Source organism: Eulemur rufifrons, chromosome 27, assembly GCF_041146395.1.
Source record: "Eulemur rufifrons isolate Redbay chromosome 27, OSU_ERuf_1, whole genome shotgun sequence".
NCBI classification, from domain to species: domain Eukaryota; kingdom Metazoa; phylum Chordata; class Mammalia; order Primates; family Lemuridae; genus Eulemur; species Eulemur rufifrons.
In genome coordinates, this window is record NC_091009.1 from 20,750,655 (window position 1) to 20,774,155 (window position 23,501).

Consider the following 23,501-nt stretch of genomic DNA (forward strand, 5'->3'; position numbering starts at 1 on the left):
TTTTTATCATGGCAAAATCCCAGTACTGTTATTTTTACAGGAACCGTTGAGTCCAAGACATGTACCTTGCAGTTAAGTTATCTCATTATATTTATATCATTAACATCTTTTCATAAATCAGAATAATGCTCTATTCTCCAACCATTCTGGATAAATGAGTTTAGTACATACAATAGAAAATGAAATATAATCCATATTAACGTATCGGCAGTATATGAACCTGTCTTCCTCAAGAAATTTGCTTGGTGAAATTTAGTCTTTGTGGAACTAAATATAGAATTTCAAGATTTTTTGGGACAGCAATGATTCACCCCCAGTTTTCTTCTTTTTTTTCTAGTTCAAAAAAGATTTAGAAAATAACTTTTATTTAGAAAATTTAAAAAAGAGTGGGGGAAAAAAAGAAAAATTATCCATTTTGCGGTACTCCACAATAACATTTACGTGAAATTCCATTTTTCTATTTTACAACTGGATAGTTACATGAAAAGATACTTTTATGGGTACCTAATCTTAGCTGTCAGGAGAACTGCTTTTGTGAGAAAACAAAATTTACAGTGTTCTTAATCGATCAGCTGGTATTCAAACTAATTCATAAGATATATCTATCATGGCATGTGAAAAAAGCAATATGACATGTTTTTTCCCCACTAATTAGTTTATAAAAAGAAGGCTTTATAGAGGTTTTATCATGAGCAGTATTTTGATAAAGATCTTTTCTGTTTTGTTTTATTTTGCCTTTGATTCTTTGTTTAACTCAAGCACCCTTTTCAATATGATGGCTAGAACAGACCATCTTACTCCACAATGTTATTGATAGGTGTAACTTTTACTATGAATTATTAATCAAAATGCTATTCTCTTTGATGGTTTATTTGCCTTGTTTTCAGATGTCGGCCTTGTAATTGTCATCTCTCAGGATCCTTGAATGGAACCTGTCACTTGGTCACAGGCCAGTGTTTCTGTAAACGATTTGTCACTGGCTCAAAGTGTGATGCTTGTGTTCCCAGTGCAAGCCATTTGGATGTCAACAATCTATTGGGTTGCAGCAAAAGTAAGTGAACTGTGGCCCAGTGCTGGTGTGGGAAGCAGCATCATGCAGGGGAGAGGGTCTCATTGTTTTCTTTTTCCATTCAGAACTCATCAGAAAGGTTTAGGTACAGCGTGGAGAATTTAGGTGAAAAATGGAAAAATAAATTACACTAAATGAAATTTGTGTGCTTTTCCTTGATTAGGTAATTGGAAATGATGATATGATTATGCTTATAGTGGGAAATTTACAACAGTTTGCTGGAATGAAATCACCAGTAAGATGATCAAAGTCCTGATTTTCCGTAGTCTAAGGGTTTTCCCAAGACACAGGACTTTCACTGTTAAAATCAGGCCAGTACTGGTTAAACCAAAATGGTTGGTCATCTTACCACACAAAGACATTTCAAGATAATTTTCTATAACAAGTGAGAGATTTATTCTTATTTATTATGAGTTTTATATTCTACCATCACCAAATTTTATGAGCACTATTATACTATTGGTTGTTCATTGATAGGATAATACTTATTATTTATCACAGCATATTATTTACCCTAATAATTGATGTTCCTTTCTACTTTAAGTTACATAAGTTGTTTAAACATCTCTCATATTTATATTTTTAATTACTTGAAGCCAAACATTATATTTTAGTATCTTTTGACTTCTCAATGGCATTCTCCAGTGCCTTGAGTTGATTTTTTTAAGGTCATCTGCAGATCTACAATTTTATAACGTATTGATGGTTTCTCTATATCTACTTCGAGAACATATATCTTTACCTCTTTCAGAATTCCTAAGAAATGCCTGTTGGGAACATTTGGTAGGGATCCCTCTATAACATATTGTACCATGCATATTCTCCTTGGGGTTTCCTGAGACTGTCCTGAGTCACAATGACAGGAAATGCCACAAGTCATAACAGATCATCACAAACCAGCATGTCTGGAACTCTGCTATCTACGTTTAATGGAGAGAGACAGAGAGAGAGATAAGCAATGGAATATTGGGCTGCACAACAATTGTACTAGATTTTTAGGTAATGGAAGACAGGGTATAGCTAATGATTAAGAAGACATATTCACATTTTGTTCCTCTGTGTGTGTGTGTGTGTGAGTGTGAGCATGCCCACATGTAAACAAGTGCTCTTGAAATCTTGTATTAAAATGTTATTTAATTTAATTACATTTATATATTATTATAAATTATTATATATTTATTAATTAGATTTAATTTAATATTATGTCTTTAAAATGGAGTATATTGCTCATGAGTACTGATGAATTAGTAGTAGCTCTTAGTTGAAAGTCTTCGCTTGGTGTGCAGGAATGGTTTTACCACTCCAGGTTTCTCTACCCTGCTCTGTCCTCCGTGACTGTGTGGTTCGCATCAGCAGAACCTTGCCCTCTGGCTTTTAGTTAGTTGACTTCAGCTACTAGGAGGAACCTGCCAAACACCCAGAAGGCAGGTCGAAGGGAAGTCAAAACATTTATTTCCCCACTCCATGTCTCAATGTAGGAGTAGCCTTGAGCTTGCTATATCCCTCCATGAGTGGTCATAATTCCTTTAGGGTGATGCTCTTCGTAGAACCCTTTCTGAGTTCTGTTCCCCTTTAGTCTAGAGACAGCGTGCAGAGAAGACTTAACCTAGAAGGCCTGACTGCTGATTTTTGGAAAGGCCCGCTTATAAAGTTAGCCTTTGGCTTGTATCTGGGAACTTGGATTTCCTTAGGCTCCTTGCCATGCCCAGAATGGATAAAAGTGGATCACTGCATGTAAACTTTTGTACAAACTATATGGTTTGTGTATAACACCTGCTTTTCTTCTGGGAGTCTGGAATTTGGGTACATGCGAGACAGAGGCTGCCTACATGAACAGCCCCCAATAAAAACCCTGGGCACTGAGTTTCTAATGACTTTCCATGATTGGCAACACTTTATAAACATTTTAATGATGCATTTCTGGGGACATTAGGCATGTTCTGTGAGACTCTACTGGAAGAGGATTCTTGGAAGCTTGTGCCTGGTTTCCCCTGCTCTTCACCAACATGCCTTTTCCCTTTGTTGATGAATTCGGGAAGCTTTTGATGTAATAAATCTTAGCTGTAAGTAGGACTGTATGATGAGTCCTGTGAGTCTTCCTGATAAACCATTGAACCCAGGGTGCATGGTGGTCTCAAGGACACCTGACCTAAATAGTAAAAGAACTTTGCTGTTTCCATACTCCATGCACCATTTTCCCCACCCCTTTGAAAATAGTTTCTTTATTAAGCTCTTCTCATACTTTCTTCTTTCTCCTAAGACCCTGAATAAGCCACCCAGTGACTGTAGGTATTGTATATTTCAAAGTAGTTAAAAGAGAGAACTTGGAATGTTCCCAACATATAGAAATGATAAATACTCAAGGTCATAGATACCCCTAATACCATGACTTGATCATTACACATTTTATACATGCAACGAAATGTCACATGTACCCCATAAATGTGTAAAATATTACATATCAATTAAAAATTTTAAAAATTGATAATTATTTGAAAGGTTCATTTCTGTACATGATTTTAAAATATTTCTTGACAAAAAGATTAAGGGTTTACAAAATAAGATAACACAGTAACTTGTACCCTTGAAATCTTATTTAATGAGAATGTTATGCTTCTCTAAATGGATGGAGGATTATGCATCTTGTTTAAACCAGAAGGGAGAAATAAACTGGTAGTTAATCGTCCTTAAGAAATATTTAGGTATTTTTTTCCTTTACCTTTATATATTCTGGGAGAAATAAAAGAAAGCTCATTCTCAAAGGTAAGAAGACTAGGGAAAATTTAGAGTGACAGAAAACAATGTTTTCATGATATATGTTTATATTATACAAAATGTCACTAAAGCAGTTAGATGAATGTTCTTATGTGCCTGATAAGTAATCATACTACATCTTAAAAACACCTTTAATGGGTGTTGGTATATTTTCACAGTATATTCAAATTGTTTCTTGATAATATTTAAATATTTTAACATCCATAGCTATTTATGTCACCAAATATTCTTTCTTTTACACTGTGCTCTGTGAAGCAAGATAAGGCATTGTGCTTAATGGAATGGAAAACTTCCTCTTAAAAATCCAAAAATTATGCTACTTAAATTTCAAGTTTCAATGGAACTTACGTCAAATTTTAAATTAATTAAGGAGAAAATAAATGTTATGCATCCTTGGATAGTTTCTAAAAAAAAAAAAAAAGACAGAAATGCTTAATATAAACTATTGTGGTTTCTTCCCCCATCTATATTTATGTCAGCTGCTTTGACCTATAAATTTCTTTTATGCTTATAGATAAAAAGCTTTGTTTTAGAGAACTCATGATGCATACTCCTTGTTTATTAATGTCTTGATAAACCACATGTCATCTTGATAAAGTAATCCTGAATCAGAAAGACCTCTTTGCTGGATATCTTACTTCAGTTTACTTGTGTGTTTATTGATTGTTTTTGCTAATAAATGCTCTCTCCATTGTAATCTAGCTCCATCCCAGCAACCTCCACCCAGAGGACAAGTTCAAAGTTCTTCTGCTATCAATCTCTCCTGGAGTCCACCTGATTCTCCGAATGCCCACTGGCTTGCTTACAGTTTACTCAGGGATGATGTTGAAATCTACACAACTGAAGATCAATATCCATACAGTGAGTTTAAGAATTTGGCAATAAAAAGATAATATTCTGAGAAATGATACATTAGTTAAGTTCTTTGACATTGAGGATAAATGCTGTTGTGGTTTCTTCTTTCTAGCAGAGTGTTTCTAGCAGAGAGAGGATTGCAAATCTTACTAGTAATCAAAGAAATGCAGTAAAAACAAGATGTGTATTATTTGATAAACACTAATGCTTATCAAATTCTCAAAAATGGAAAAAAAAATTACCCCATGTAGGATTGGTGAGGATGTAGGGAAGCTGTAACATTCATAAACTTCTGGAGTATCTGTGTGAGTTTACTGTTGTAACTTTTCATGTACAACAAATTGTTAAAATGTATGAAAAACCATCCTTTTTTGCATACCATTTGACTCAGCAAATCTACTTCAGGGAGTTTATCCCACGTAAATTATGACTGTAAATGGACTCAAAATCACAAAAGATATCCATAACTATATATACTGTTTGTAATATTAAAATACTGAAAATGATTCATATGTTCAAAAAATTCTTCAGTAAGTCATAATATATGGCATAAAAGAATTCTCATACATTATTAAATAAATTGTAGGCTATGTTAGCCTGTAAAAATGATATCTTAGTTCAAATATCAATGAATGGAAAATGTTCATGACATATTGTTTAAGGTGAAAGGTATTAAAATAATCTGTGAATTATATTTTAATTTAAAAATACTAGAAGACATAAAAAATGAATCTATAATGTTTTTCTGGTTGAAAGTATTACAAATATTTATTAAATATTTCTATTATAATACATTCAACTTTTACGATTCTCAGGCTAAACAAAGAACTTTTAATCTAGAAGTGAAATACCAAGCAAATAGTGTAATTTTATGTATACATTGCTAATTCCACAGAGACAGACACAGCAACGTGACCTTAAATTAAAAGACTATGAAGAAGCTATGAAGGCTATGTTTGCATCTGTACATTTATGAAGATTTTATAGGAGCTTGTAGAAATCAAACTGTTGGAATCCATTTCTTTAAAAAAAATTACTCAGGTGTTTTAGATACAGTTTCCCTAAAGACAGGGTAAAGAAATAGGAATTTTTACATTTTTCCAGCTCTGTCTTCTCTGATTTTGATTCTAGTCATGTTTGGCTATAAGCTAGTTCAGGAAACTAGTTTAAGACACCTTGGAACAGTAATTCCAATTCAACTTTCTATTTTCTTGTCTTTGTTTAATACCCAATTTTGCCAATTCTGCTTTAACATACATAATTAGTAAGAAAAGTATATAAAGCTGTATCAAAACATTGAAATTCCATAACCTTTCTAAAACAGTAGGAGGATGCCTTTTAACATATTGATTGACTTTAAAACTCCTGCATGGTACACAGTTTTATTTGGTATATATTATACTGAGTTACATTTTGCACCTAATTCTGCTTGGTTTGCATCTAGCTTATTATGTCCACCACTTTCTTGTAACTGCAAATGTCTCTTCAGTATTCCAAGTCTTCTTTGAAGTTAATGGAAACTCTGAACTTCATGATGCAGATTGCAAAGGGAAATGAACATCTGCCTACATCTGCCATGTTGGCAAAGCATTATAAAAACCTGCTACTAGAATGTTTATTTTCTTCCAAATATCAGCATGATCCAGGTGTCCTGAAACTTAAACTTTTGTGATAGAGGAAGAGAGGAGTTATAAAAATATTGAAAATGATTTTGAAGATGACAGTACCACTGGTTGAATTATTTCTGAAATTCTGAGTTAGGGTCACCCTACTTTCCATACAGCTTAATATTCAGTAGCAAAATTAAACTTAAAACTATCAATGGCATTATTCAATCCAGAGGCATGTTTTCTATAGTATAGTAGCATATTATGATCTATTTTCTAGAACCTTACATATGAGTACAACACTCTGGCTCTTTTTCATGATTGCACTAACATGAAAGCCAAATAACAGTTTCTTACATAATAAATGTGTATTCATTCACTAATCAGACATTTATATAATCCTATTAAACAAGGTATTATTTCCTAAAACCTTATTTTCCATTAAAAAATGCCACTTCTGGCATTTCTTGACAATCACTATAATTAATGATGTGAAAATTATCTGCATGATGGCATTTGAACAGTAAGAACAATTGGTTAGCACTGTCAGAACTTCATATCATTCTAATAATACCTTCATGTTTATTACTCTATTTCCAGTGCATGGCTAGCATGTGTAATACGAAAAGGAAACACTATTTATATGCAGCTGGATGAACACAAATCTTTGGGTTAAATAAAGGCATTAGGAATTATAGGTGGAGAATCATTGAACTTTTCAAAGAAAATTAATAGTATTGTCTTCCAAGCAAGTTTGATCATTTGGTTGAGACCATTATAGAATTCTTTGTTAGAGTGGAAACTTCTCCTAGCTGACCTAGTATATTATGGGATTCTCTAGGACAATATTTTCATCATAGGATCATGATATTCTGGTGTTTAAAGCTTTCAAACTCTTTGTTTTTAATAATAGCACACTAATAATGGTGGAATAATTTTAAAGTTTCTGAATAGTTAACTTTTTAAAAATAGGGTACAGCCGGGCATGAAGAGTCATGCCTGTAATCCCAGCACTCTGGGAGGGCAAGTAGGAGGATCACTTGAGGCCAGCAGTTTGAGACTAGCCTGAGAAACATAGTGAGACCCTATCTCTACAGAAAATAGAAAACTTAGTCAGGTGTGGTGGCATGAGCTGGTAGTCCCAGCTACTCAGGAGGCTGAGCCAGAAGGATTGCTTAAGCCCAGGAGTTTGAGGTTTCAGTGAGCTATGATGATGCCACTGCACTCTAGCTCAGGCAACAGAGTAAGACAATGTCTATGAATGAATGAATGAGTTTATTTTTATGCTTTACTTAAGGTATGAAAATTTAATTTAAGGTATATACAATTGTTTTCTTAAATATTTCACTTATTTTCATCCTGATATGCTTTCAGAAGTAGAGGAGAAAAGTATAGAGGTCAAGTTAACACTTTTTGAATTATATATAATCACCACCTAATATTATCCTTGCTGTAGTCTCAATCTATGTTGCTCATAGGTATCACGGGTATGAAGAGAACAGTTATAGGAGGAAATAGCACTGTTTTGTTAGTGTTGCAATTTTAGGAGTGGTCAGTAAATCATATTGTTTTGTTGTTTTGTTTTGTTTTGTTTTGTTTTTGTCCTGTGTGAGTTTTGACCCAAAGGAGCATTAGATATAATAGGCAGATGGAATTTAAAAATAAAAATTATCTTCATTACTGATGAAAGCCAGGTTAGAGAATATATGCTGTTTCCTACAGAAAGACAGATTAGAAGAGAGAAAAATCAATGGGCTGATCTGAGCATGCTTTGCTCTCCCCTCCCACACTGCCCTCGCCCAAATTCACAGATGAATTGTTCCTCCTTTGGGATACTACGAGATAGGGGAGATAGCCTTTAAATGTCACTCTAGAGAAATCCTTCCACAGGGAAACTAGACGATGATTATTTCTACATGTAACAATTACTTATATCACTTAGAGGCATTAACATACTTAAATGTAGAGTTTTATTTATTTAATTTATTTCAAAATATTAGTGGGGGTACAAATGTTTTTGTTACATGGATACCTTGTATAATGATTAAATCAGGGCTACTGGTATGCTCATCACTTGAATAATGCTCATTGTACCAAGTAGATAAATTTTTACCCTTCACTCTCTACCTACCTCCCCCTTTCTTGGTTTCCAATGTCCTTTACATCTCATTGTGCCCATGTATGCCCACCATTTAGCTTCCAATTCTTAGAGAGTTACATGTGGTGTTTGTTTTTCCATTCCTGAGATGCTTCACGTAGGACAATGGTCTCCAGTTTCATCCAAGTTGCTGAAAAGGACATTTTTCCATTCCTTTTTATGGCTGAGTAGTACTCCGTAGTAGATGAATATACACACATACATACCACAGTTTCTTTATCCACTCATGAATTGATAGGCAAGTACTTAGGTCAATTTCACATTTTGAAATTGTGAATTTTGCCGCAGTAAGCATTTGAGTGCAGGTGACTTTTTTATAAAATGACTTTTCCTTTGGATAGATACCTAATGCAGGATTAAACAGTAAGTCTACAGTTTTATTTCTTTGAGGAATCTCCATACTGTTTTCCATAGAAGTTGTACTAATTTGTAGTCTCACCAACAGTGTATAAATGTTCCTTTCTCTCTGCATCCATACCAGCATCTATTGGTTTTTTGTTTATTTTTTTATTTTTTAATAATGGCCATTCTGACAGGGGTAAGGTGGTATCTCATTATAGTTTTAATTTGCATTTCCCTGATGATTAGTAAGGTTGAGCATTTTTTCATATGTTTGATGGCCATCTGTCTGTCTTTTTTGAAAAACTTCTCCTGTCTTTTGCCCACTTTTTAATGGGGCTGTTTCTTTTTTTCTAATAGATTTATTTGAGTTCTTTGTAGATTCCAGATAATATTCCTTTATCAGATGTATAGGTTGTGAATATTTTCTACCATTCTTTAGGTTGTCTATTTACTCTGCTGATTATTTCTTTAGCTGTGCAGAAGCTTTTTAATTTAATTATGCCCCATTTATTTAGTTTTGTTATTGCTGTATTTGCCTATGGGCTCTTAGTCATAAATTTTTGAACTAGGCCAGTGTCTAGAAGAGTTTTTCCTATGTTTTCTTCTAGAATCTGCATGGTGTAAGATCTTACATTTAAGTCTTTTATCCATCTTGAATTAATTATTATATATGGCAAGAGACAGGGGTTTTGTTTCATTCTTCTTCATGTGGCTATCCAGTTTTCCCAGCACCATTTATTGAATAGGGCTTCATTTTCCAGTGTATGTTGTCGAAGGTGAGTTGATTGTATGTAGATGGTTTTATTTCTGGGTTCTCTATTCTGTTCCATTGGTCTGTGTCTCTATCTTTATGCCAGTACTGTGCTGCTTTGTTTACTATGGCCTTATAGAATTATTTATGATCAGGTAATGTGATGCCTTCAGATTTGTTTTTTGTGTTTAAGATTGCTTTGGCTATTTGGGCTCATTTTTTGTTTGAAATGAAGTTTGAGATTATTTTTTCTAGATCTGTGAAATAAGACATTGGTATTTTGATGGGGATTGTGTGGAATCTGTAAATCACTTTGGACAGTATAGACATTTTAATAATGTTGATTCTACCAATCCATGAACATGAGATGTTTTTTCACCTGTTTGTGTCATCTATGGTTTATTTCATCAGTGTTTTGTAGTTCTCCTTGTAGAGATTGTTTGTCTCTTTGGTTAAGTATATTCCTAGGTATTTTATTTTCTTTGTGGCTATTGTGAATGATATTGAGTCCTTGATTTTATTTTCACCTTGACCGTTACTAGAATATAGAAATTCTACTGACTATATACATTGATTTGGTAACCTGAGGCTTTGATGAATTTATTTATCAATGCTAGGAGTCTTTTAATGGAGTTTTTAGGGTTTTCTAAATACAAGATCATATCATCAGCAAACAGGGATAGTTTGACCTTCCCTTCCCCATTTTGGATACTCCTTATTCCCTTATCTTTCCTGATTGCTCTGGCTCGGACTTCCAGTACTACATTGAATACAAGTGGTCACAGTGGGCACCCTTGTCTCGCTTTGGTTCTTAGGGGGAATACTTTCAACTTTTCCCCATTCAATATAATGTTGGCTATGGGTTTGCCATATGCAGCTTTTATAATTTTAAGGTATATTCTTTCTATGTTTAGTTTGTCGAGGGTTTTTATCGAGACATAGCACTGGATTCTACCAAACTTTTTTTCTGCATCTATTGAGATGATCATGTGGTCTTTGTTTTTGCTTCTGTTTATGTGGTGAATCACATTGACTGATACGTATATATTAAACCATCCTTGCATCCCTGGGATGAAACCCACTTGATTATGGTTAATTATCTTTTTGATGTGCTATTCAATTTGGTTTGGTAGTATTTTATTGAGGATTTTTACATCTATATTCATAAGGGGTATTGGTCTGTAGGTTTCTTTTTTTGCTGTGTCCTTTTCTGGCTTTGGTATCACAGTGATACTGGCTTCACAGAATGAGTTAGGGAGGATTCCCTCCTTGATGTTATGGAATAATTTTGTAGGATATGTACCAGTTCTTCTTTGTAGGTCTGGTGGAATTAGGCTGTGAATCTGCCTGCCCAGGGCTTATTTTTGTTGGTAGATTTTTTTTTATTACTGTTACAGTCTTGCTGATCATCATTAGTCAGTTTGGGATTTCTGTTTCTTCCTGATACAGACTTGGGAGCTCCTTCCCCCCCCCCCCCGATTTATCCATTTCCTCTTGATTTTCTAGTTTGTGTGCATAGAGGTTTTTGTAGTATTCATGGATGATATTTTGTATTTCCATGGTATTGGTTGTAATGTCTCCTTTGTCATATCTGATTGAACTTGTTTTGGTCCTTACTCTTCTATTTCTGATTAATACATCTAGAAAGCTATAGATCTTATTTATCTTTTTTAAGAACCAATTTTTTCTTTTGTGGATTCTTTGTATTGTTTTTTGCTTTCCATTTCATTTAGTTGTGCTCTGAGCTTTTTTGTTGTTGTTGTTTCTTCTGCTATTAATAGCTTTGGGGTTGGTTGGTTCTTCTTTTTCTAGTTTCTTGAAATGTAATATTAGGTTAATTTGTGATCTTTCTGTCTTTTTGATGTAAGCATTTAAGGCTATGAACTTTCTTCTTAACGCTGCTTTTGCTGTATCCCATAGGTGGATATTGGATGCTTCTGTCATGATTGTCATTCACTTCAAAAAAAACCTTTTGATTTTCTTCTTATTTCATCATCAGCAGCAGGTTGTTTAATTTCCATGACTTTGTGCAGATTTCTGATTTCCCCTTGGAGTTAATTTCTAGTTTTATTCCACTGTGATCTGAGAATATACATGGAATGATTTCAATTTTTTTTGAGTCTGCTGAGACTTGTTTTGTGGGCTAAAATATGATCTATCTTGGAAAATGTCCCATCTGCTGATGAGAAAAATGTATATTCTACAGTTTGAGGGTAGAATGTTTTTTAGATGTCTATAGTCCTATTTAAGTCCAGTGTTTCTTTGTTGTTGTTCTGCCTCAATGATCTGTCCAGTTCTATCAGTAGATTGTTGAAGTCCCCAGCAATTAAGGTGTTGCTGTTTATTTTTTTGCTTTGGTATGGTAGTATTTTATTTATGAATGTGAGAGCTCCTGTGTTGGGTGCATATATATATTTATGATAGTTATATCTTCTTGCTCCTTTTATCATTATATAATGACTGTCTTTGTCTTTTTTTTTTTTACCACTGTTAATTTAAAGAATTTAAAGTCTATTTTATCTGATAACAGAAGAGCTACTCCTGTGTGCTCTTGTTTTTCATTCTCATGGAATATTTTTTTCCATCCCTTTACATTGGCTGTACAAGTATCCTTGTGAGTAAGACGGGTTTCTTGGAGACAGCGGATCCTGGGGGTGTTTGTTTTTTTATTTTTTTTAAATCCATTCAGCCAGTTTATATCTTTTAAAAGGAGCATTAAACCATTTGCATTCAGTGTTAGCTTTGATATGTGAGATACTGTTCTGTTCATCATGTTGAATGATACCATTTGCTTTGTTTCCTCCCTTCTGTTACTGTTTTATAAGGGTTGTGAGCTTTAACTTGCAGGTGTTTTTACATTAGTGGATACGAATTGCACTTTTCTGTGTATGGAGCCCTTGTAAGCATTTCTTGTACTGCAGGTATACTAGTGACAAATTCCCTTAATATTTGCTTGTCTGGGAAAGACTTTCTTTCTCTTTCATTTATGAAACTTAATTTTGCAGAATAAAAATTCTTGGCTGGCAGTTATTCTATATAAGACTAAAAATGGGATCCCAATCCCTCTAGCTTGAGAGGTCTCCAGGGAGAGGTCTACTATTAGTCTAATTGGTATTCCTTTGTAAGCAACTTGTTGCTTTTGTCTCACAACTTGTAGAATTTTATCCTTCACTTTGACATTGGTCAGGCTGATGACTGTATGTCTTGTTGATGTCCTGTTTGCTATGAATCTTCCAAGTGTTTGATAACCATCTTGTATCTGCATATATAAAACTCTAGCAATATCCTCTATTATTAATAGCAATTATTATTAATAGCAATTTACTCTATTATTCCCACAAATAGGTTTTCCATGATTGTTGCTTTTTCTTCTTTCTTGGATAGATACCTATAATTCTTATATTTGTTCACTTTGAATAATCTCATATTTCTCTCAGTGATTGTTCATTCCTCTTTGTTCTTTTTTCTGCATTTTTTACTTGGTTACTTGAAAATGCTTATCTTCAAGCTCTGAAATTCTTTCTTCTGCTTGGTCTAATTAAAGCTTTCAAATGTATTTTGAAATTCCCTAAGTGACTCTTTCATTTCTTTAAGTTCTGTTATCTCTTTTCTAATGTTATCGATTTCCTTAGTGAATTTACATTTATGTCCTGAATTTTTTATTTTTTGGTTTCTTTGAGGTGGTTTTGTACCATCTCCTGAATTCCATTCATCTTACTTGCCATCCATAATCTGAATTCCATAACAGTTATTTCAAGAATTTCCTTTTGGCTGAAATTCATTATTGGAGAATTATTGTGATCCTTTAGGGGTGTGGAGAGAGCCTGTTTTTACATGTTTCTGGAGTTTTTATGCTGATAACTTCTCACAGGGGCCACTTCTCTCAGCTCAAAACAGATAGCGGATATGGTACACCTGTTCTCCTCTGCTGAGACCTCTGTTGCTCGGTGAAAATAGGGATGGGTCCCTGGATGGCGTGCTTGGGTCCTACTCCGGAAGCTTGACCAGACAGGAGAGGGGTGGATGCACTGTGACCCTTTAACACTGCTGCTTTTCTCTGTCTCCCCTATTCCCCTATGGCCATCACTGGGCCACTGTGGCAGGGCAGGCCCCTGGCGCCAGGTGCGCACACAAGGTGGAGCTAGCTGGCAGGAAGGGATATGTGTGAAGGATGGAAGACATCTGCTGGGCACAGCATGCATGCGTGTAGGCCTGGGCAGCCAAAGTGCCAGATGTGTGCGTAGGGTGAGCTCTGTGCAGGGCACAGCACAGGGCTTAGCAGCTGCTCAGGGTGTAGCAGCCCTGCAGGCCTACAGGCTGTGGGGTAGATTGGACCCTGGTGCAGAGTGGGTTAGCAGGTCATAGTCACATGTGAGGTGGAGCAGGACCCCCAGACAGAGTTGGTCCCGTGGGTGGGCAAAAGCAGCGTTCTGGGTTTGAGATGTTACAGTGGTACCAGCCACAGTGCCCAGGGCTCACAAGCCAGCTGTCGCTTCTCTCCAAGCAATGCAGCTGCACAGACTCCAGTCAGCTGTCTGTATCCATCCAGAGGCCTCTGCAGTGGAGGGCTCACTAGCCTTTCCAGTTACAGTACCCTCAGGGGAAGCGTGGAGTCTGGGATTTTCTCCTCTTTCCCTTTCCCATATGTGGGTGCCTTCCCTAATGACCCCTGGTCCTGCTGACTAGGTCATCCCGCTTCTCTCTTCTTCACTTCACTCCCGCCTCCTTCCCGTGGATTCCCAGTGCTCTTGCTCAGACAGCTGATCCAAACGTGGGTGTCCAGTCGCCATTTTGGCCCTTTCTGTGAGAGAGGACATTGTGCAGGCTGCTTCTGGTCTGCCATTTTGGCTTCGCTCAAGTTTAGAGTTTTTGGCAACAAAATATTTTAGTAAACCCTGGGATTTCATTTCACCCTTTTATTCATTTTCACCTTTATTATCATTATAATTTATTATCCCATACTACATCAAGGGCTCAGTGTAACATGTTGTAAATGATTCCGTTAGCCCCAAGAGAGAAACAAACAAACATAGGATATAGAGAGGGGTTGAGAAAGAAAACAGAAGAGAAGATGACAAGCAACTGTTTTTATAAGGCTGTTAGTATTTTTAATGCAGTATTGTAATACAGTAGTCCTCCTCTTATCTATGGTTTCAATTTCCATGATTTGTTACCTGTGGTCAATAGTGCTCTAAAAATAGATGAGTACGAGAGAGTGTGTGAAAGAGAGACCACACTCACATAACATTTATTATAGCATTTTGTTATAATTGTTCTATTTTATTATTAATAGTAGTTATGATTGTTAATCTCTTACTGTGCCTGATTTATGAGTTAAACTTTATCATAGGTATGTATACATAGGAAAAAACAGTATCTATAGGGTTTGGTACTATTCACGGTTTTAAGCATCCACTGGGGATCTTGGAATGTATCCCCTGTAGGATAAGGGAGGACAACTATTAATGTATTATTTCCTGAAAAAAATAGATCAGATATGTATGGAAAAATCATTCATTTGTTCAATAAAATTTTATTCCATGTTTACTCCAGACCAGGACCTGTTCCAGCCACTGGAAATACAAAGATGAAAGGAACAGTTCTCCTCATTGAGAGTGGAGAGAAATAAACCACAGTTATAGTATAATATATTAAATGCTGAACCTGAGTAGTCTTGGAGCGCTAAGAGAGCACAGGGTGGCATAGAGGGTATGGGAAAGTTACCCGTGCCTGTCATGGCAATGGTGTTAACTGAGAACCATTGAGTTTCACGAAAAGGAGAAGACATAAGCTGAATTAGCCAGGTATTATAGTAGAGGAAGAGTGATACTCATGGAAGACATTGTGTATTAAAAGGCATGGGGGTATATGAGAAAATAAACTCAGGAAACATAGGCAGTTCCATGTAGCTTTGCTGGATGGTACAAAACAAGATGGGTGGGGATGGTATCAGCCAAGATCATGAATTAGTGCTTAGGCCAGGAGTGTTAATGTTGCCCTGAAAATGCGGAAGTAGGAGCAAATTCTCAAACTCAGAGTTAAAGATGGAGATTATAATCCTTCCCCTAACCAAAGAAACCAAGCACCTTGAGATAAGTACTCTTTTAACCTGAGTATCATTGTTTTTTGTTATGACATTATTAATATCTTATTTGTACTCTTTCAAATGCTTTTATTTAGTTCATACTAGAAATCGTCTTAATATTTCTATCCAAATATATGTGTTATTCCCAGTTCTATTATTATTCCAATTTCTTATCAAGTAGACTGCTCTTGTATGTTCTGATCTATTGGGATTATATTCCATTTTTTAAATGCTAAAAGTATCCAGTAAGTACTAAGCTGTTTTTAATTATCGTCAGGTTATATGTCTTTAAACTTCCAGTTTAAGCTCATGTCAGGCAGTCTCTTGGAATATTCAGCATTGACATTTATTTTTACCATTTAGGTTTTGGCTTTTGGCATGTTAAATAGATTATTTTCAATGCTTTTTCTAGCCTTCAATGATTTTTCAAATGTTTTGAATATTTTCAACAGCCTTATGTGGAATAAAGATAAATTTGATTTAATCCAATAAATATTGATTGAAATTCCAGTGGGCCACAGCTGCACCTTCTTGAAGGAAGTCTGAATCTCAGCCTTAGGGAACTTTTCCAGATAGTTCCTTCATTGGGTGCTCAGTTTTAGTACTAGAGGGTAGTGACTTTTCCCTGCCTCTTCTATTCCTATATTCTTTAGAGTTTTCTATACCCCTTAGGAAGTAAAAGCCTGTTGTGATCAATCATTCTTTATATTAAGCTTCTCTTGTGCAAATTACTCTATGGCTTCTTTGTCCTTATTGTACTCTAATACAATACAAAACATATTTTCATGAAAAATTTACAATGACATGTAACAGAATGTCAAAATGACCGTTCATTCAGATACATTCTCATGTTGTTCAGTCTTCAGTTATTCCCGTCCCTCAACCCCCACGATGCCATTTGGGGAGAGGGCAGCTTCCCTCTGGCCCTTTGCAGAAGGACCTTCAGAGGATGCCAGCTCATGTGTGAGGCGTAGCTGGCCAGATCTCAACCTTTGGCATTCTCACGACATCGGTTTCTGATGCATGAAGCTGGTGAACACGTGTTTACTCTCAGGTTGGTCAGGTCCTCGTGAACAGTCTACTATTTTAATGCTCCCTAGGCTATTGATTTTTCTGGGAACTTTATGAGATTTTTTTTTTCCCCTATGTCCTACATCTAACTTTCAGCCCTCTCAAAGGCTGGAGGGTCTGTCATCTTGTCCCAGCCGTAGAAGGTCCCTTAGTGTAGGCCCACTGTCTTTCAACACAGCATCCTCAGCATTCAAGAAACCCAGAATCCCTGTGGAGTAAGAGCAGAGCCTGAATGCTTAACTCTCCTACTGTAAGCATGTTAATGTGCTGGGACATTGATGTTGGTTTGGGTACCCCTGCGTATTGGAACCCTCCTCTCTCCTACCACATACACACAGTCCCATGGGGGAGCAGGCAGCAGCTACTCTGGCATTTGTATGTTTTATGATCCTACAGTGGATTTGCTGTCTCTTTAGAGAATGAGAAGTTTCCAGCACATGCCTGATCATATCTACTCCCTATCTTTTTTTTTTTAACCTCTTCTTTCTCTACCTTCTTATCTCTGCCTTCACGATCCTGCTTATCTAGAACGTCTCTTGTGTATATTCCCCATTGCTCATAACAAATGTCTCCAAAAGTTAGCAGCTTAAGAATATGAACATTTATAATTTCACACAGTTGTTATAGGTCAGAAAATCAGGAAAGGTTTCAGTGATGTTGGCCAGGTGACAGATTTGGGCATTTTACGCTTAGTTTAGTGTATTAGCATTTAACAAGTAAACCAATTCCACAGAGGAAACATAGTTATTACTGTTTTAGAGAGTTGCAAAAACTTTCTCTTAAGCTTTCTATCCAAAGGACACTATAAAAGAGCAAAACAAGAACTAAAACAAACTTCTAAATATTATTTATTAAAATGGCACTTTTCTCATGTCATCCTAAATAATAAAAGTAACCAGTATTTGCTTTATTTAAATTTTAAAAATATTAAACATAATCTTATTCCCAAGAGTAGGTTGGTATAGTTTCTGTAGTTAAATAATACAATAGGAAAGTAGTTAAAAATGATTCTTTACCAATTTGTAGAAGGTAGCTATTATCTTTTATTTTCTTTTCATTTCAGGTATTCAGCACTTCTTAGACACTGACCTGTCTCCATATACCTCGTATTCCTATTACATCAAGACCACCAATGTGCATGGTTCAACAAGGAGTGTAGCTGTCACTTACAGGACAAAGCCAGGAGTCCCAGAGGGAAACTTGACCTTGAGTTATATCATTCCTGTTAGCTCAGACTCTGTGACACTTACCTGGACTGCACTTTCAAATCATTCTGGTCCTATAGAGAAATATATTTTGTCCTGTGTTCCTCTGGCTGGCAGTCAGCCCTGTGTTCCCTACGAAGGTCATGAAACCTCAGCTACCATCTGGAATCTGGTTCCATTCACCAAGTACAATTTTTCTGTACAGGCATGTACTAGTGGGGGCTGTTTACATAGCTTGCCCATTGCAGTGACCACAGCCCAGGCCCCTCCCCGAAGGCTGAGTCCACCTGAGGTGCAGAAAATCAGTGCTACAGAACTTCATGTCCAATGGTCTCCACCAGTGGAGCCAAATGGTAAGAATTCACGGCCTAGATTTCCCTTCTTGGGCAAGATGTGAATGAGAATCAAGACATTTGGATTTGTGCAATAAAAGTCTCTCTATTGTATTCATTTTTATAATTGCATAATATAATAATTGAGAAACATTTTCTAAAGACATAAGATACTGTTTGTCCTGGTTAGTGAAACAAGTGTATTTCTTCTAATCTAATAACAAATTCCATTCAATTAAATTGTTCCTTAAAAGGCTAATATTATCTTTGCTCTTAATGACATCTGCCATAACACAAATGATGTTTATAATTTGAAACTCACTTATGAAATGCATTATATTTGACTGTGTCACAAGTTAGGGCACCCATAAGCAGTAAATTTTCTCTTTTAAGCACGAAAAAGATATAAAATAATACAAAAAAAAATGTATATAGGCTAGCTGACTCCATTAAGTTAATTTTTGTGTTCATACAATTGAACCCTTGGTTATATAGGCCAGACACACATTCACAGATTTTTAATAATTTATATCAAGTACATATTATAACAAAACCTTTCCTTAGACTTTTAAGTTATATGGTAAAAACTGGACAGAAACTAACTATATTATCTGTACAACTAGGGCTTCTGTTAAATAGATAATTAAATTCAAATCCTGAAATTTGAAAACATACAAATTGGAGGTACAAGAATCAGATTCCCAAAAGGAACTAGCTATTCTTGATAGAAATTATGACCATTTATCATAGAAAAGATTGAATTTATTTGTGATAAATTATAATTATTTTGTCTCTATCCACTGCCCCTTTTGGTTTGTTTTCTCATGGATATACCTTTAATAGTATTTCATACATTCATTTATCCATCAGTTTGTTGTCTTTTATAAGGACCTATCATCTAGATTACTAAATTACTGCATCAGGGTTACTTAAAAAATTGACCAGTAATCTAGTTAGAAGAATAACAAAAATCCAGCACTTTAACTGACCTGTCTCCCCCACTAACCCCAAAATAGCCTCTTTGTCTGGTAAGTCACCTTGGTTCACTGTTTAACTTCTCCAGGAATAATTATAAGATACGAACTATACATGAAGAGATTGAGATCTACTGAAGAAACCATTTCTGAAGAAAGTCGAGTTTTTCAGAGCAGTGGCTGGCTCAGTCCTCATCCCTTTGCCGAATCAGCCAATGAAAATGCATTAAAACCTCCTCAAACAGTTGCAAGCATCACCGGCTTGGAGCCATACACCAAGTATGAATTTAGAGTCTTAGCTGTGAATATGGCTGGTAGCGTGTTCTCTGCCTGGATCTCAGAAAGAACAGGGGAATCAGGTAAAGATCAATGCTTTGAGTTCTACTTTTAAAAGTAGAATGAACGAAAGTGCCGCCTCAAATTAAAGTCAACAGTGCTAAAGGACATTTTGAAAAGCAAAGATACGCACTTCCATAGGCCGAGGAAAATTTTAATATATGGGTTAGTTACATAAATAACTCAAGGTCATAAAGTACTTGAAGTCAGTTTTAGGGGAAAAAAGTAAATGCTTTAGTTATTAATTCATGGGTGAAAATGGCTTAACGATATAGTCTTTTGGGAATGTTTGTCAAAAATAGCAATTGGTTTCCAGGTCTGAAGTGGGTTGGCCACATGTCTATGTTGCTCCATATTCAGTATAATTTATGTTCAGTGAAGGATGGAACCAATTTCATAAATCTTTTTTTTTTTTTCTTTTTAAATGTATCTTTCCAAACCAAACAGTTTGGGTGCTAGATTATATATAATGACAGAATCTTGGACATCAAAATCTGTAATTCACAAGTGTGCTTATAGGCAGTTGGCTTTGTGATAAGGAAGGAAAGTAAAGTTCTAAATTTTCTTAAGGTGTCTTCATTCAGGCAAATGAGGTGTTTTTAATCTTCCACCTTATTCTTTATAAACACTTTAAATTTCATGAACCATTAAAAAATATGCTTTTGTTTGTTATGCTTTGAATCCATAGCTATCCAAAGAAACCCAAGTCCTGATTGAAGTCTGATCTGTTAAGAGTGTGGAGGATGAGGATAGCTTTAGGTTGATGTCCCAGGGAATCATTTCATGAATAAAATGTGCATAGTGCTTGAGCATCTCTTAATGACTACCAGCCATCTTGGGCCAATAATAGTGCCATGATAGCACAAGTGATGAGGCATGGCATTCTGGAAGGGGAAAATCAAGGTCAAAAATGAAAAGTAATGGGTGAAACTGCAATACTGGACTCTCATAATCTTATGGGTCACTGGCTAATGAAAGTGCGATGAGTTCCTTTGGTAATACACCTTTGGTTAGCACATTTAAAATCCACATGAAGATCTCAAGGATGGCAGGGAGAAATGTATGTATGTGTGTACACTGAACATGTTAATAGAGATTTATGGAAAACTTTGAGAACTTATTTGGGGTTATTTAGAATGTTTCAGATTTACCTCTTTCTGAAGAGTAATATTCTCCCAGCTGCACTGGGTTGGCTCAGTGAAATATTTCCTTACCTGAGTAAACCCAGTACATCACTATGTACTGGGTTCTATGGACTGAGATATATTCCATTTTTGTGATTTCTTTCAAATACTCCTAAGACTTGTGGCTTCTTACCCAATCATCTACTAGTTACCTTTATGAACACAAGAAAATTCATACAAGATTTTTGTTTTGTAAATGGAAAATACCTTAGCTGGTAATATGAAGAGGAGAACATACATGCAGATAACATTTTAAAAAGCAAATACCTTTTATATACACCAGTATATTCTTTGACTTTCTTTCAAATCAGAATATTTTATAAGGTATGGGGCATATCAGAAACTAGAATAAATGTGTGAATTCAGTTTAAAAACTTACAGGGACAGCACTCATTGTTTTGATGATGTTGTTATTGCTGTCATCAATAGCGCCTGTCTTCATGACCCCACCGTCGGTCCTTCCTCTCTCGTCGTGCTCTCTTAATGTCTCCTGGGAGAAACCAGCAGATAATGTTACAAGAGGAAAAGTTGTGGGGTATAACATCAATATGGTTTCTGAACAATCACCTCAACAATCTATTCCAGTGACATTCTCACAGGTATTGTTATTTTTAACTAATGTCCTTTCAGAATTGACGTATGGCTTCATTTTGACATTTTTCAAGTTTGCAGAATTCTGTGACAGAATTCTCTATTCATTCATTAAATGGGACATTTTGTTTCTTAATATAATACTATGTGTATGAGGCTCTTTCTGTGTGTGTGCATGTGTGTGTGTGTGTATATATATATACATATATATATCACTTCTTTTTTCTTATACAAACACATATTGAAACAAAGGTGGTATAATTTGTTTCACAAAACCTGGTTTTTCTGCTTGTCATGTATCTTTAAATGTTTTGCAAGAAGTTGACTTTCAGTGGCCTTGTATAATCTTATCTTTTAGACACACAATAATGTATTTAACCAATCTGGAGTTAGTTAATATTTATATCATATTCTTTTATAATATTAACACTGATAAAAACACCTTGCATGTACATTTTGTATATATTTCTATTTTCTTAAAAATCTGAAGAATGAAATTTATCACAGCTTATAACAAAAGTTATGAACATGTTCAAGGTTTGGAGTGTACAGTTACCTACTGCCTTCTAGTAATTCATTCTCCAACGGGCAGCAATGAGAATAAGAATCATAGCTAACAAATAGTGAGACTTTGCTGTGTCCATGGACAAAATTGTGGCTGATATGCCTTTTACTCCTTTTTCCCAGCTTGTGGGTGGTCAGTGACAGAGGCTGGTGGATGTTGACTGAACAAGTCATTGTGTGTACCTGGCTGCTTAGTGCCTCTTCTGAGAGAGATGCTCTTGGTGGGCATTAACATAAGACAAAAAGATCTTTACATTTTATGCTTCCTCCCATAGATCTATCCACATCCTTCTTTCATAGACTTTCTGGTTCCTCATCTTTCAGTCTTCCTTCTTTTGTGCCCATGACCAATACTTTCAAGCCACTTACTTTCATATTGTCCAGGTATATTTTACCTTGAGACACTTCTCTTTCCACACAAAATAGATGACCAGGTGCACCACCTGAAGCCTTGCCCATGGAAAGGATTTCTTCTCACTGCTGTTTTTTTTGGACCATCCTGAGTAGGGTTACAGAGCAGCACCCACCCATTTTTCACTTGCGAGCACATACCAAGACATCCCATCTGTGAACCAAACTCTGCTTTCTCACCATTCTTTCAGCCTTTGAGGGACCTCCCATGAGTCAGGGGAATGAGACACCAGTGTAACCGTGGTGGATGACATGGGCATCTGGACCACCTGCTGGTACCACATGTTGTGGCTTTTCGCTCTGCTTATACCCAACCCCAGAAAGCCACTTTATTTTATAATGAATTTCTGTTGGGCCCACTAGAGCATGCTGTGGGCTGTCAATACTCTACCTGCTACCTGTGATGAGGTCCTCGTTGCCAGCCAGCTGGTGGGTGATCCAGCTCCAAAATACCATTTTAGAGTCTCTTTCATAGGGCCACTATTGGTACCACTATCTTAGGTCAGATTCCTGGGGAAATAGACTCTCTTGGCAGAAGACTTGAGTGCAGGGGGTTTATTGGGGAGTGTTTTCAGAAACAGCATGTATAACGTGGTAAGGGATGCGGGATTGAGGAGAATAAGAAGCTGAACTGTGGTGCGGTAATGAAAAAGGCCTCAGCTGATCCTGTGGGTACTTCTAGAGCTGAAATGACCCTCTCGGGTTGTCCCAAATTAAGTCAAGAGACCAGACTTTTGTACTCTAGTGTATTCATTTCTTAGGGTTGCTGTAACAAGTTACAATAAACTCAGTGGCTTAAAACAACAAAAATTGAAGTGTCAGCAGGACTACGCTCTTGCATAAGCTCTAGTAGACCATCCTTTCCTGCCTTGTCCAGCTTCCCATGGCTGCTGGTATTCCTTGGCTTGTGGCAACACCAGTCTCTGCCTCTGTCTTCACGTGACCTTATCTGTATCTTTGTCTTCTCTCTGTCTGTATGTCTCATTCCTCTTACAAAGACACTAGTCATTGAATTTAAGGCTAACCTTAAATCCAGGATGACTTAACTAATTGCATCTACAAAGACACTATTTCCAAATAAGGTTTCATTCTGAGGTTCTGGGTAGACATGGATTTTTGGGAGGCACTATTCAACCCACTACTAATAGGTTAGTCATTTTTTCTAAGTATTTTTAGTGGACAGGAACTCAT

The 23,501-nt window shown here is 36.0% G+C and overlaps 1 protein-coding gene across 2 annotated transcripts in view; it reads left to right on the top strand.

Annotated features, from left to right (window-relative positions):
- Positions 1–23,501, top strand: part of USH2A (usherin) — a 611,994-nt gene that overhangs the window by 134,218 nt on the left and 454,275 nt on the right. For both annotated transcript variants that reach the window (XM_069459265.1, XM_069459264.1), the window contains 5 exons: positions 888–1,051; positions 4,547–4,705; positions 17,777–18,271; positions 19,314–19,583; positions 21,174–21,343. In XM_069459265.1, coding sequence (XP_069315366.1) covers positions 888–1,051; positions 4,547–4,705; positions 17,777–18,271; positions 19,314–19,583; positions 21,174–21,343 — 1,258 coding nt within the window. The remainder of the gene's footprint in view (positions 1–887; positions 1,052–4,546; positions 4,706–17,776; positions 18,272–19,313; positions 19,584–21,173; positions 21,344–23,501) is intronic.